The sequence below is a fragment of the Dendrobates tinctorius genome, unplaced genomic scaffold (assembly GCF_039654945.1).
Source record: "Dendrobates tinctorius isolate UK_male_01 unplaced genomic scaffold, ASM3965494v1 ptg000159l, whole genome shotgun sequence".
NCBI lineage: Eukaryota > Metazoa > Chordata > Amphibia > Anura > Dendrobatidae > Dendrobates > Dendrobates tinctorius.
Window position 1 is genome coordinate 1,076,065 of NW_027361826.1, and position 15,923 is coordinate 1,091,987.

The window sequence follows — 15,923 nt, forward strand, 5'->3', positions numbered from 1 at the left end:
AGATGCTGCTGCTGCTGAGGATCATGAAGGAGAAAGTGTGGTAGAAGTAAAAAAGAAGGTGAAGAGCATGGAAGTAGTGAAACATACATATCTGACAAAAAATTAAAGACTTTAACATAGTCAATATCTTTGTAACTACGAACGTCTTTAAAAAAAAAAAAAAAAAAAATCCTGCTATTCCATTTGATTGGGCTAAACTTCTATGGCTTTAATGTCTCCTACACCTACCACAATACATTCTACATTATTAGTAGTTGTTTTCCTTCATGTAGAATTAACCTACAGGGAAAGAAAGGGTTTTTTTTAATTCTGATATTTCTGTTCCATTGACTTGAATGGGACTTCCTGGATCGGAATCGGCGATACCCGATACTTTTTTTTAGATCGGCCGATCCATTCCGATACGATATTTTTCAGTATCGGGTGGTATCGCTCAACACTAGTCATGACCTCACTGCAGGTCCTGAAACTCACAACCACACGGAAAAAGGGGTACAGTCAGCACCCTCACCGAGGGGTGATATAATATGAGTAGCCAGACCCTCCCATCACTCATAGCTACCCTCAACCCGGACCGAGGTGCACTAAAGGACATATTAGTGCTCATATGCTCTAAAGACAAAATACTCCGGGTTGTATCACAGGGAGCATCCATCCCTGTGACACATACCTCCCAATAACCAAGCGACCACGAGTCACACCACAGTACACAGAGCTGCAGTAAAACCTGGAGAAGTTTTTTCACTACATGAGGATGTCGCAACAGAGCGTCCATGACTTGCTGCTACTTGTCCAAGGATCCATTGCCAGGCAGGACACACAGCTCCATTGAGCAATTCCTGCTGAGGAACGTCTCTTGGTCACCCTGAGGTGCGTAGTGTTGAATAAGTAACTCCTGTCACAAATAACCCTACTCTATCCCTAATCCTATCCATAACCCTATCCCTAACCCTAAGCAGTGTACTGATTTTTGTTTCTCATTTTCTTTTCCGTAGATTCTTGGCTACTGGAGAGACATTATCACCGTTACATTTCCAATTCAGGATTGGAGTATCCACCCTTTCTGGGATTTTTGTAGACACTTCTTGTGCTTTAGTTGACATTATGAGGCAAGAATTCCTCCCCCAACCCACACCTGAACTCTGACTTGAAAATGCTTCCAAATTCCATGAAATTTGTAATTTTCCTAACTGTGTAGGGGCTGTGGACAGAAAACACATTAGGATTGTGAAACCAGCTGAAAGTGGAACAGAGTACTTAAATTATAAAAAATACTTTTCCATTGTTCTAATGGCTATTGCAGATGCCGAGTGTAGATTTGTTGCTGTGGACATTGGTGCATTTGGACGAGGAAATGACTCACAGACGTTCAAATACTCTGACATGGGCGAACGTGTGTATGGGAATGATTTTAATTTTCCGCCACCACGACCTCTTCCAAACATTGATGGACTGCCAATGCCTTTTGTTGTTGTTGGGGATGAGGAGTTCCAAATGTGTGCCAACCTCATTAAGCCATACTCAAGTCAGGACTTAAATCACACAAAAAAATTTTTCAACTACAGACTGACAAAGGCACGAAGAACCGTGAAGTGTGCATTTGGATAGCTGGTATCGAAATGGCACATTTTGTGCACATCCATTAATCTACAAATTGACACTATTGATAAGGTTGTGAAAGCATGTGTTGTTCTGCACAACTACATTCTGGTAAAATAGAGACCAAGCTTACAACCTGAGGAACCTGTTACATTGCATGATTACCAATTTCACCCTCTGAGAACCACAGTGGAAGTTGCCCAGATGAGGGATAATTTTGCCGCTTACTTTGTTTCAGATAATGGACGTGTGGCCTGTCAAGACGAAATGATTTAAGCCCCTAAATAAAATGTACCTGTTATGTTTAAATATACCAGTAATGTCAAATATTATATACCTGTTATGTTTAAATGTACCTGTGATGTTAAAATGTACATGTAATGTAAAAATTTACCCCTAATATTTGCTGAGTTAAATAATAAACTACCTTCCCTCAAAAATAAACTGTGTTTGTGTTGGTGGCGGCGCATAAAGATACAAATAACACAAGATATAATGCAAACAAAATACAACTTTTATTTTCAAAACTTTAACAAAAAAGAAGGGCTAAGGTTGGGGTGATTGGTTTTTGTGTCGGGTTTACGTGAGGGTGAGATGGGGTCGACCTTGGGGGTTGTGAAGCTGTGAGGATTGGGTGGTAGTTGATGAAGAAGGGGTTACAGGGGAAGGGTCTACAGGGGAAGGGGCAAAAAACTGAAGGATTGGATCAGGAATGGCAGTGGAGACATTGTGGATAGATGACAAAGTGGAATCATGGGAATTGATAGACTGGGAGGGACAGAGACACAAGGGAAGGTCAATTGACAAATTGGTAGGTGAGGGTGGAGGTGGTGGGTTCAATGTGAGGATAGTTTTTTGGCTCCTGGTTTTTGTCCTGGTGGCAATATCTTTTTTTTTTTTTTCTTTGGACCTCGCTTTTCTTGGCCGAGTGGGAGTGGTGGCCTCTGTAGCAGTCATCTGGCATGGTGCTGGACTGGACCGCATTGTGGATACTGCTGGCTGCAGTGGTACTGTAGTGGGCAAAGGTGGTGGACGGACTGGGCAGTATCGTTGATACTGCTGACTGCATGGGTGCTGGACTCTGGAGCATGGTGGATGCTGCCGGCTGTAGGGTTGATGAAATTGGCAGCGTGGTCGCTCTGTGAACTGGCAGCGGTGGTGGTGGCAGATAGTTCGGTGTTGTGGGAGCTGGAAAGTAGGTTGGCTGCTGTTAATATCCTGTGGCCTGTTGATTGTAGGTTTGTGACTGCTGCTGGGACTGCTGCTGCAATGCATGGCTGTAAGCAACCTGGCAGGCCTGCATGAGGTTCAGCTGGAGTTGAGGCGTAAGGTTTTCTGACATGCTCCACTCAATTGCAGAAAAAAAATGTTGAGCCGGTCTCTCAAGGTCGGCTTCCAGACGGTCAAGGCATTTGTTGACTTCCTTGAACCCACTCTTCACTCTATCAGCAATGAACCTAATCCCATCCTGGAAGATCGAGCTTAATTGCATAAACTCGGGTATGCCTGACCTCTCCCAGGCCCTCTGCCGCTGACAAGAAGACCCAGGAAAAGCAGCGGCAGAGGCCTGGGAGAGGGGAAAACCTGATGGACCGGCTACTTCTTCCTCAGCCTGTGAAGCCTGCATGGTTGCTCCATCGCTGGTGGATGATTGGGACTGCGTCTGTTCAGTGGCTGGTAGATGAGGGGCCACTTCAACAGAGGATGATCTGGGTTGTGTTGTACTGCACCAGGTTCTGTGTGGAAAAGAGAAAAACATTAGTGAAAAATTCCAGGCTGTGTTGTGCTGCTCCAGGTTCTGTGTGGGGAAAAAAATTAAACATTAGTAAAAAGAAAAAAAAAAAATACACATATATATATATATATATATATATATATATATATATATATATATATATATATATATACTTATGTTCGCTGAGCAAGCGCAGGCCTCAGTAAGTACTTGTATTTCCGGAACCTTGCAGCAGCACCACTTCGAACCCGAACCTTCTCTCTCATGTCCTTGTTGAAGCGGTCCTTCATTGAGTGCCAACGGATTTTGACTCGCTTCACTGTGAATGGGGAAAAAATATAATTAGAAAACAATGCTCATCCATTCACAGGTTCACTGCCATTTCAGAGCACATTGCAATACTTACCAAAATTTGTTCTGGCACGCGGTGTGGTATGGTCCCAAACAGGCAGCAGCAATGTTGCCACTTCTTCCCAGAGCCATCGAATCACCACATTGTCGGAGTGCTGACGGTCATGGGTGTCCCACAACGGTACTCGCTCTTGCACAAGGTGAATAAGTTGCTCATTGTCAATGTCGAGTGTGGCTTCTTCCCGTTGTGAAACCTATCGATAACACAGAAAAAAAGAATTTTAAGTAAAACTGAAAAAAAATTGTATTACAACACTGATGAAAAGAATACTTACACCCCGTCTTTCCTCCTGAGACACATGAGCCCGACGACCCTGGGAAGAATCATCTCCACTCGACTACTACTGCTCTTCATCACTGCCAGGTACCTGTAAAGAAATTAAATGATTTAACACATGTGGAGTATTGCCAGTCAATACATACTGTACCAATCAGTATAGCAAATGTGATTACATAATCTTTGTCGGGTCCACCCTGGGAAGACATCAGTTCTTCGCTTGAGGACATTTTGAAGAGCAGGCAGCAGTCATGTGAAACACTACAGAAAAGAACAGAGAAGAAAAATTAAACTTGTAAAGATCCAAAAACAAAGTAGACAATTTAAAATAAAAAATGGACACAATTGCTTACATTACAGGCAGTAGTCCAACAGCACAGCAATCGGCAGAAGCCAGGGACAGATGGCAACAGGAGACAACCACAGCACCAGGAGACAACCAGGAGAAAACCACTGCACCAGAAAACAACCAGGAGACACCCACGGCACAAGAGAGTCAGCCAGTCTACAAGGAACAGAAAAAGCATTCAGAGAGACAGACATTTACAAAGCTTCTATACTTACATAGACAGTGTTGTCCTCACCACGACAGAAAGCAGCACCAGGAGACGAATAGGAGAAAACTACTGCGCCAGAAGACAACCAGGAGTCACCCACTGCACCAGAGAGTCGGCCAGTCTGTAAGGAACAGAAAAGCGTTCAGAGAGACAGACATTTACAAAGCTTTTATACTTACATAGACTGTGTTATCCTCACCACAACAGAAAGCAGCACCAGTAGAGTTGAGCGACTTTTGTTTTTTTATGGTCGAGTTTCGTTTCGTGAAACCCGACTTTTCCAAAAGTCGGGTCGAGCAAGATCGGCCGATTTATAGGGAAAAGTCGGGGTCGTCCCGAAACACGAAACCCAATGTAAGTCAATGGGGAATAAAAGTCGGCAGTGAGAGGAGGACAGGAAACACACCTACAGTGCTCATTTGAATGCCAAAAGCATCAATTCTTCTTACTTAAGCTGGTCAACCTTAATTAACTTCATAATACAAGTTACACACTCAAAAATGGGGGTTATTTGGCTAAAGTTGTGGGGGGGTAGTGCTGGCTCCAGGTTTTCATGTGCCCTGGGCGAAAGAGCGCCCCTTTAACACATAATACCACAACTCCTCATGCTCCGATACGGCAGAGAAATAGCGGTATAGTACAATGAAAAATACTTCACTTTTTACATCTCATGACGAGGCCCATCTATTTATCCATACAGAATCATTGGTCCCATATAATGTTTGAAACAGTATATGATGAGCTCCACATAATGCTACAGTATATGTTGGTCCCCATGGATGAAACTCCACTGTCTTATGGGCCCAAATAATGCTCCAAACATAATGGACCCCATTTCTAATGCTCTAGTGTATAATGGGCCCTGTAAATGCTGCTCCAGTGTCTGATGTCCACCTTTGGAATGTTCCAGTGTATGGTGGGCCCCATCTATCATTCTCCAGAGGATAGTGCTCCCCAAAAATTGCTGTCCCAACATTGAAAACAATGAAATAAGTCTCCTCGCTAGGGAATCCCTGTACTAGTCTGGACTCCTCGTCATCCCCATCTTCCATCTCACTGCACAGTATTTCAACCTTGCAAGTGCTGTGATCCTGAGCAAGCAGGGGGGGCCCACTCGTTGGCGATGGCACTGGCACAGGGCCCCTGATAGTACGGTGGTGTGTCTGATGGCGGGTGGGCCGAACCTGCACTTTCATCTGCAGCTTCCTCTTTGTCACCGTGTAAGATGGAACTGTATATGGGAAGGGTAACCTGAGTTTCATCAGGGTCAGATTCAGGCCGGGTAGCGTGCGAGGGGAATGTAGTGGTCTGGGTCAATGTACCAGCAGATTCATCGAGCAGTCGCTGGGCATCAGTGCACTTGTGTCGCCCCCAGGAGTACGGTCGCCACAGTGGCATTACCTTCCTCCTAGGGAGTGTGATGTCATGCTTGGGAGCAACGAAGGATCTCTATAGCAGGTTAACTGATTGGGCGGCGTTATTCCCACGAGTCATGACCCTCCAAACAGCGTTCATGAAGGCAAAGTGTTTGTTTTACGTGGGCAGTATGGTTGCAAAGCTGAACCTTAAAGGAATGTCCAGAAGGGCACCACCAGGAGTGGAGCCTACGGCGTAATTTGACTCAACACGGGCAACCTCAACCATGCCAGCTACAGAACAGATGCACTCATTGCAAGCTTAATTCCGTTAACGAACGAGACTCCGTCATGCCCCGCGGTCCGAGTCCGGCTTACTAGAGGGACACGTGAGGCTCTGGCACATGAGATTGGCCAATAACTGGTGTGTCATGCCTTTACATGTCCGTGGCTGCATGTGCGCTACACTGAAAAGGCCAGCGTTTGTCGCTTACAGGTGCAGATAACCCGCTGAACAACGTTAGTGATGGAGATCACTGATTACAATTATTACTCGCGAACGATGATTTCCCAGTAAGTGCAGGTCAACCGCAGTTCCGGAATTAGGCCTAACCGTCATTCCTGAAAAAAATGAAAAACTTACGTGTGCAAACCACAGGTGCTGTAGCTTGCTTAACAGCTCGCCAGCCGTTCTCACGCCCAGTATGGGTTACACGTGATTGCACAAAGGTGAGAAAGGGTACCGTATCCCCGGATAACATGTATGGATAGCGTACACATTCAAAAGATATGTCTATACATCAGGAGGCAGGCTCAGACGTTGTTAGGCCCAGTATGGCTTGCACGTGATTGCACAAAGGTGAGAAAGGGTACCGTATCCCCGGATAACATGTATGGATAGCGTACACATTCAAAAGATATGTCTATATATCAGGAGGCAGGCTCAGACGGTGTCAGGCACAGTATGGATTTGACGGCCCAGACTACACAGCGGAGGAGCGGGGAGAGGTAAAGATTGCAAATGCTGGGGCCCTGCCCAAGCAAGGGGGGCCCACTCGTGGGCGTCGGTACTGGCACTGGGCCCCTCATAGTACGGCGGTGTGTCTGACGGCGGGTGTGCACCACCACCGTCAGAGACACTTGATTGCACTATGAGGGACCCTGTGCCAGTGCCCGCGCCCAAGAGTCGGCCTACCCACCTGTCCAGGGCAACGGCACTCGCACGGTGTCGTGCGCTAGGTGGTGACCCCGGCCATGGGGGGGGGAGGCAGCACAGTTGGGGAGTTTTAGAAAGTGGCATATGTTGATGTTGGACATTCAGCTGATGCAAAAAGGCGAAATAGGTCAAGTCCCAGGAAGAGGTGGACCAAAGCAAGCCATTTTTCTGTCACCCTATGTGTCATCAGGGGAAGTTGGGACAAAATCCTTGGAAACCCATGCATGGTTCATTTTAATGAAGGCTAGATCATCCACATTTTGGGTTGACAGACGGGTCCTTTTTTCTGTCAGGATTGATCCAGCTGCACTGAAGACTCTTTCCGATAGCACACTTGCAGCTGGGCAAGCGAGCTCCTGTAAGGCATATTGGGCCAATTCAGGCCAGGTGTCCAGTTTAGCAGCCCAATAGTCAAAGGGGAATGACCTGTGTGGGAGAACATCGATATGGGAGGAAAAGTAGTTTGTAACCATAGTTGACAACTGCTGTCTCCTGTCACTTTCCATCGATGCTGTATTGCCAGTTGTGTGAGCGGTACTTGAAAAATCAGTCCACAACATTGTCATGAAACCCCTGTCTCCAACGCCACTTCTGCTGTGTGCACCATGAACACCTCTGCCAAGCTGCCCCCGGCCCGTACGGCTCGTGTGAGAACCATCACCGCTGCTGTGTGCTGGGAATGCCTCAAGCAACCGCTTTACCAGAGTTGCTTGTTTATTAGCCAATATTAGGTCAAGGTTCTCCTGTGGCATGATGTTTTGTAATTTGCCTTTATAGCGTGGATCCAGGATGCTGGCCAACCAGTAGTCGTCATCGTTCATCATTTTGGCAATGCGGGGGTCCCTTTTTAGGATCCGCAAGGCATAATCTGACATGTGGGCCAATGTTCCCGGTGTCAATGATGCACTGCGAGTGCTGGTTGGAGGAGCACTTTCTGGCAAATCCACATCCCTCCGGTCACGCACAAACCCTGTACCAGACCTTGCCACGCCAACATTTTCCCTTGCCCCACGAGATGCATCCTCCTCACCTAAGTAATCATCCCCATCATCCTCCTCCTCCTCTTCTTCCTCCAACTCGTCCAGGAGAGGTCCCTGAGCAGACAATGGCTGAATGTCATCAAGGATTCCCTCCACCTCTTCCTCCTCGTCAACATTGGCTGCAGACGCCTGCTCCTTAAGGTGCGTCAAAGTTTGCATGAGCAGACGCATAAGTGGGATGCTCATGCTTAGGATGGCGTCGTCTGCGCTTACCAGCCGTGTGCATGCCTCAAAACACTGAAGGACTTTACAGAGGTCTTTCAGCTTCGACCACTGCACACCTGTCAACTCCATGTCTGCCCTCAAAGTGCCTGGCCGTGTATCCTCCCACAAATGCATTATGGCCTGCCTCTGCTCGCACAGCCGCTCCACCATGTGCAGGGTGGAGTTCCACCTTGTTGCAATGTCGATAATGAGGTGGTGGTTGGGAAGGTGGAGCAATCGCTGCAGCTTCTGCATACGAACGGAGTGTACAGGCGACCGGCGGATGTGCGCGCACAGTCTTCGCACCTTATGGAGCAGGACTGTTAACTCCAGATAATTTTTGAGGAAGCACTGCACCACCAGGTTCAAGGTGTGAGCCAAGCAAGGTATGTGGCTGAGTTTTGAAAGGGCTATGGCTGCCACAAAATTACGGCCGTTATCACTAACTACCTTGCCTGCCTCAAGATGTACACTGCCCAGCCATGACTCAGTTTGTCGCTTCAAGTACTCGGCCAGCACCTCGGCGGTGTGTCTGTCGCCCAAACACATCATCTGCAACACAGCCTGCTGATGCTTTCCACTAGCTGCTCGATAGGGGGACACCTCGTGTGCAACAGTGGCAGCTGCAGATGGAGTGCTCGTACGACTGCGCTCTGTGGACGAGCTTTCGCTTCTGGAGGAGGAGGGTGGAACGCCTACAGCCAACTGTTTCCTATACCGTGGGCTAGGCAGCACTGTCCCACCACCGCTGTCCCCTGTGGACCCTGCATCCACCACATTAACCCAGTGCGCAGTGATGGACACGTAACGGCCCTGGCCATGCCGACTGGACCATGCATCAGTTGTGAGGTGCACCTTTCCACTCACTGACTGCTTGAGTGCATGGACAATGCGGTCTTTCACATGATGGTGGAGGGCTGGGATGGCTTTGCGAGAGAAGAAGTGGCGACTGGGTAGGTCATAGCGTGGTACTGCATAGGCCATGAGTTCGCGGAAAGCTGCGCTTTCCACCAACCGATAGGGCATCATCTCAAACGAGATTAGTTTGGCAATGTGGGCGTTCAAACCCAGTGTACGCGGATGAGAAACTGAGTACTTTCTTGACCTACTCATAGTGTCTGGGAGGGTGAGCTGGACTTGAGAGCTGCATATGGTGGAAGTAATTAAAACAGTGAGGGTGATATCCTGGATGAATTTAATAGTTAATAAAATAATATAGTAGAATATAATAAAATATAAATTAGAACCACCCTTCTGAGACAATGGATGGCAGACCATCCGGGAAAAGCAACTGTACACACTGGATATGGAGGAAAAAAACGGCAAGGTAACAAATGAATATAAGTAAAATATATGCAACAACACGCAAGATAATTAAAATACCCTTTATTAAAATATGGGTGTACACAAAAAAATATATATAATATAAAAGGTAGGGTGCACAAATAATGGGGACAAAATGCCAATTTTTTTTTTTTTTTTTTTTCACGCACTGACATTTTTTGTCACATTATTTGTGTATTATTTAATTTTTTATTTTCCGTTTGTCTTTTGCCAACGGTCCCCACTTTTTTCTTTTCATGTTGCACATCACCATATTTAATTTTTTTGGGGGGTCTCAATAAATATACAATCATTACCTGTTCATTATTGAGCCTGTCCTACATGGTTATTTATAAAGCTCTATGCTATAGCGTATTAAATTATTATACCATGTATACACTTGGGATGCCTTTCCTTTTAATTGTTTAATGTGTACACCCATATTTTAATAAAGGGTATTTTAATTATCTTGCGTGTTGTTGCATATATTTTGCTTATATTCATTTGTTACCTTGCCGGTTTTTTCCTCCATATCCAGTGTGTACATATGGTGGAAGTAGCGGTGGACAGGGCGGACTGAGAGAGGGTTGATGATGGTGATGGAGTTGGTGTTCTTTCTGATGGCCTAGATTCAGTATTTCGTTGATATAACAGTGGGATTCCCTGACTGCTGTGGCCTTGCAACAACACCTCAACATTTGCTGCTGTGCTAACCGGTGGGCTTACAGTGGGGGAAACAATGTAGCGTTGCTGACTACCTTCTTTGTGATCAGTTGCACATGTGGCACTTGAGGTTTGGTGTTGTGTCCACGCTTGCAAGTGCATGCTGGTTAAATGTCTAAGCATGCAACTGGTATTCAAATTTTTCAGATTTTTCCCTCGGCTAAAGGTCTTTGCGCACTTCTTACAGATAACCTTGGCCTGATCATGAGGATTTTGTTAAAAAAAGTGCCACACTGCACTCTTCCTACTTTGGCAGACATTTTGCAGCCTAGCACGCTGTGATCTTTTGACCCTCTGGACAAGCTGTCCAGAAACTCTTTTGATTTTTGGAACCTGTCTTTGGAGTGCTCCAGGCCTGCCAGATAACAGCTGTTGCGATGTTGATGTCTGCTGTGGATGCTCCTCTTCTGAGCTATTGGAAGCAGCACCCTCTTCCCCCAATGGATGCCAATCTGGGTCAACAACTGGGTCATCCATCACCTCCTCTTCAATGTCATGTGCACCTTCCTCTGTGTCACCGTGTATGGTGGTATAGTGTGCGGGAAGGGGCACCTGAGTCTCATCAGGGTCAGAATCTGGCTCTGTACACTGTGAGGACAATGTAGTGCTCTGAGTGAATGTACCAGCAGAATCATCTATCAGCGGCTGTGCATCAGTGCACTCCATGTCAGATTCATCTTGGCCTGGGTAATTCACCATTTCACTTGATAATCCAGGCATGGTATGTGAAAACAGCTCCATGGAGTAATCAGTAGTATGGCCTGCGTCATCCTTCAATCTTGGTTGTGGTGAAGGACACAAGGAAAGGTGTGGTTCATGAACATGAGCCTCCAATGACGACTCAGTGCTTTTACTTTTTACTTCAGAAGAGGAGGCGATAGAGCTGGAGGCTGAGTCAGCAATGTAAGACAAAACTTTTTCCTGATGCTCTGGCGTTAAAAGCGGTTTGCCAACTCCTAGAAAACTAAGCCTTCGAAGCCTTATGGAGCCAGACGATGACGCAGGCTCAACACCTCCTGCATTCGGTCCTATTTTGCTTTTGCCACTACCATCAGATCCACCACCAACACCATCATTACCAGCTGCCAACCCCCGCCCAATTCCACGGCCTCTTCCACCAGCCTTCCTCATTTTTGGTAGAAATGTAGACAAATTCCTACAAACTATATAGTAATGTAAAACAAGGTACAAGGTGTCTATAGGACAGGGGAGATTTAGATTTTCTGCAGACACTTGTGGACACTGGACACTTGGATTGTGTAAGGCCCACTGAATATCACAGCGCTATGTCACAGGCTCGATGGCACAGGTGTGAAAAAAGTGACTACAGGATAAGGGAGATTTTGAATTTCTGGGAGATTTTGAATTTCTGCAGACACTTGTGGACACTGGACACTTGGATTGTGTGAGGCCCACTGAATATCACAGTGCTATGTCACAGGCTCGATGGCACAGGTGTGAAAAAAGTGACTACAGGATAAGGGAGATTTTGAATTTCTGCAGACACTTGTGGACACTGGACACTTGGATTGTGTGAGGCCCACTGAATATCACAGTGCTATGTCACAGGCTCGATGGCACAGGTGTGAAAAAAGTGACTACAGGATAAGGGAGATTTTGAATTTCTGGGAGATTTTGAATTTCTGCAGACACTTGTGGACACTGGACACTTGGATTGTGTGAGGCCCATTGAATATCACAGCGCTATGTCACAGACTCGATGGCACAGGTGTGAAAAAAGTGACTACAGGATAAGGGAGATTTTAAATTTCTGCAGACACTTGTGGACACTGGACACTTGGATTGTGTGAGGCCCACTGAATATCACAGCGCTATGTCACAGGCTCGATGGCACAGGTGTGAAAAAAGTGACTACAGGATAAGGGAGATTTTGAATTTCTGCAGACACTTGTGGACACTGGACACTTTTGGATTGTGTGAGGCCCAATGAATATCAGAGCGCTATGTCACAGGCTCGATGCAGCAGGTGTGAAAAAAGTGACTACAGGATAAGGGAGATTTTGAATTTCTGCAGACACTGGACACTTTTGGATTGTGTGAGGCCCAATGAATATCAGAGCGCTATGTCACAGGCTCGATGCAGCAGGTGTGAAAAAAGTGACTACAGGATAAGGGAGATTTTGAATTTCTGCAGACACTTGTGGACACTGGACACTTGGATTGTGTGAGGCCCACTGAATATCACAGTGCTATGTCACAGGCTCGATGGCACAGGTGTGAAAAAAGTGACTACAGGATAAGGGAGATTTTGAATTTCTGCAGACACTTGTGGACATTGGACACTTGGATTGTGTGAGGCCCACTGAATATCACAGCGCTATGTCACAGGCTCGATGGCACAGGTGTGAAAAAAGTGACTACAGGATAAGGGAGATTTTAAATTTCTGCAGACACTTGTGGACACTGGACACTTGGATTGTGTGAGGCCCACTAAATATCACAGCGCTATGTCACAGGCTCGATGGCACAGGTGTGAAAAAAGTGACTACAGGATAAGGGAGATTTTGAATTTCTAGGAGATTTTGAATTTCTGCAGACACTTGTGGACACTGGACACTTGGATTGTGTGAGGCCCACTAAATATCACAGCGCTATGTCACAGGCTCGATGGCACAGGTGTGAAAAAAGTGACTACAGGATAAGGGAGATTTTGAATTTCTGGGAGATTTTGAATTTCTGCAGACACTTGTGGACACTGGACACTTGGATTGTGTGAGGCCCACTGAATATCACAGCGCTATGTTACAGGCTCGATGGCACAGGTGTGATAAAAGTGACTACAGGATAAGGGAGATTTTAAATTTCTGCAGACACTTGTGGACACTGGACACTTGGATTGTGTGAGGCCCACTGAATATCACAGTGCTATGTCACAGGCTCGATGGCACAGGTGTGAAAAAAGTGACTACAGGATAAGGGAGATTTTGAATTTCTGCAGACACTTGTGGACACTGGACACTTTTGGATTGTGTGAGGCCCAATGAATATCAGAGCGCTATGTCACAGGCTCGATGCAGCAGGTGTGAAAAAAGTGACTACAGGATAAGGGAGATTTTGAATTTCTGCAGACACTGGACACTTTTGGATTGTGTGAGGCCCAATGAATATCAGAGCGCTATGTCACAGGCTCGATGCAGCAGGTGTGAAAAAAGTGACTACAGGATAAGGGAGATTTTGAATTTCTGCAGACACTTGTGGACACTGGACACTTTTGGATTGTGTGAGGCCCACTGAATATCAGAGCGCTATGTCACAGGCTCGATGGCACAGGTGTGAAAAAAGTGAATTGTAGAATTGGGCAGAATAGGAATCTCCCTAGAGTGTAGGTCTGTAAGAACGGAACAAGTCCTCCACTTATCCTTCCACAGTGACACACAGCTTCACTGTGGCTGTGATAACAGCCGTTACACGGTACTGTGTGAGGAGCGTACACCGCTGTATGGTGTGAATAAATGCATGCTCAGTACCTTAGCAGGACAAAAAAAAAATTGGGATTGCTTTTAAAAAAGCAGTTTGCAGAGCAGTGGGGAAACAGCAATGCAGCTCTCAGGAAGCCTTAGAAGGCAGCCTAACAACCAACACCGCTGATCCACCACAATATAGCCTCCCCTTGCACTGCACACACAGTGACTGGTGTGTTGTACAGGCAAAATCGCTAGCAGCAGAAGCAGTTTTTTTGTCTTCTTCCCTGCCTAACGCTCTCCCTACAGAATCTGCAACCTCTCCCTATGCTAAGATCGGCAGAAGTAAGATGGCGGTCGGCGTGCACGCCCTTTTATAACCCCTGTGACGCCCACCAAAGCAAGCCAATCACTTGCATGCCCTTCTGAAAGATGGTGGCGACCCCTGCCTATGTCATCACGTTGCCCACAGTGTCCGTGGATCCTGATTGGCTGAAAAAGAGCGCTAAACAAACTTTTGAAACGCGACTTTGGCGCGTAAGTCGCCGACCTCGTGGCTGACCTCATCCTAGGGTCGGGTTTCGTTTCATGAAACCCGACTTTGCCAAAAGTCGGCGACTTTTGAAATTGTTCGACCCGTTTCGCTCAACTCTAAGCACCAGGAGACGAACAGGAGAAAACCACTGCACCAGGAGCCAACCACTGCATCAGCACAGTCGACACGTCTAAAAGTAAAACAGAAAAAAAAATTAGTACAAAGTACAAACAGCAGTGAGAGAGACAGACATTTTCTAAGGTTCTATACTTACATAGCTAGTGTTGTGGTATCGTCTAGAGTCCAGAGAGTTGTGGCCTTGCTGTGTCCACACTTCCTTCTATAGAGCTATCAATTACCAGGTCATTGAATCACTTCCTGGACCATCTCATTAAAATTACGCATGCATATAGAACGCATGTGTACATACGCATGTCCTTGCGTACGTATGCGGTCCCAGTAATGCCTTTTTTTACGCACTCATCCGCATGCGCATGAATGCGCAAATTTGACGGATTTTTGCAGCTTCCAAAAATCCAACATGTGTTCGCCGGACCCCGCCACACACCTAAAAACAACACATGCGTACGCTGATGCATGCAAACTGATGCAAACGCATGCCCCTGCGTACACCATGTTAAAGATAGGTAAACATGACACATTCGGATTGCTGCGGATGAAACGCTGCACAATCAGATGCAAAAGAAACCACTGGAGCCATAGGCGGAGGAGGACATGACTTGGAGATGGGTGGAAATTTACTCCTGCAGCTTTTTTGGTATAGTGGTGTAGATTTTAAGCAAGAGTGATGTTGCTTTTAGAGTAAGAAGCACAGTATGTATGTGCCTGGTGGGTTACTGTGAGGAGGGTGGGGCTTATATAGAGCAGGAAATCTGTCTCTCCCTCTTTCTTACACAGGATGAACAGGAGGAAGCATTTCCCGCCCTCCCGCCCTGTTTATAATCATTGTCCTAAAACGTTTTAATTATTGCTTGTATGATGAATGCTTTATTGTATTTTTGAAATTACCATTGCATATTTTGTTCCAGGTTCAATTTTATCATGGCTATAAAGAGTTAACAGCATTAACCTTCTAAGCCCAAGGGAAGGGCCATCCTTCAGCCATGGTTCCCTAGAGGTTTCTTCCACAGGGGTTTTTTCCTCTCCTGAGCGCTGTAGGATGACTCTTTGTGAGTCGGAGGTTTGCCAAGTTAGTCCCCTTAATGCTTTTGCAAGGACTTCTAGTTTATAAGTTTACTAAAGTGATTTATTAAAAAAAAAAAAAAGGTGTCAAATGTGAATTTATAACCCGTCACAGCTTTGCGGTTTAGGAGTCAGGTGGAAGTTGCAGACAAGTTAAGGTGGACTCATTTTAACTAATAGAGGATGTAAAACCTCATGGTGGTGAACAGGCTCGGCTTTGGTGGCCAGCCTCATGGACGTTGTAATGGTAACGTCAATCAGGGGCGGGCACAGTGGTTAAGCACAGGAGTGAGGATAATAGGGTCATTGGTGCCCTGAAAGTT

At 46.2% G+C, this 15,923-nt stretch overlaps 1 protein-coding gene across 1 annotated transcript; it reads right to left on the reverse strand.

Annotated features, from left to right (window-relative positions):
• Window positions 1-1,816: 1,816 nt before the first annotated feature.
• LOC141052260 (uncharacterized) lies at window positions 1,817-4,074 on the reverse strand. The gene is made up of 4 exons (XM_073549439.1): window positions 4,021-4,074; window positions 3,741-3,939; window positions 3,545-3,653; window positions 1,817-3,335 (listed from the first exon to the last, which is right to left on the reverse strand). Exons 3-4 carry the CDS (start codon window positions 3,622-3,624, stop codon window positions 2,810-2,812), a joined length of 606 nt encoding a protein of 201 aa, XP_073405540.1. The 5' UTR covers window positions 3,625-3,653; window positions 3,741-3,939; window positions 4,021-4,074; the 3' UTR covers window positions 1,817-2,809.
• Window positions 4,075-15,923: the final 11,849 nt, after the last annotated feature.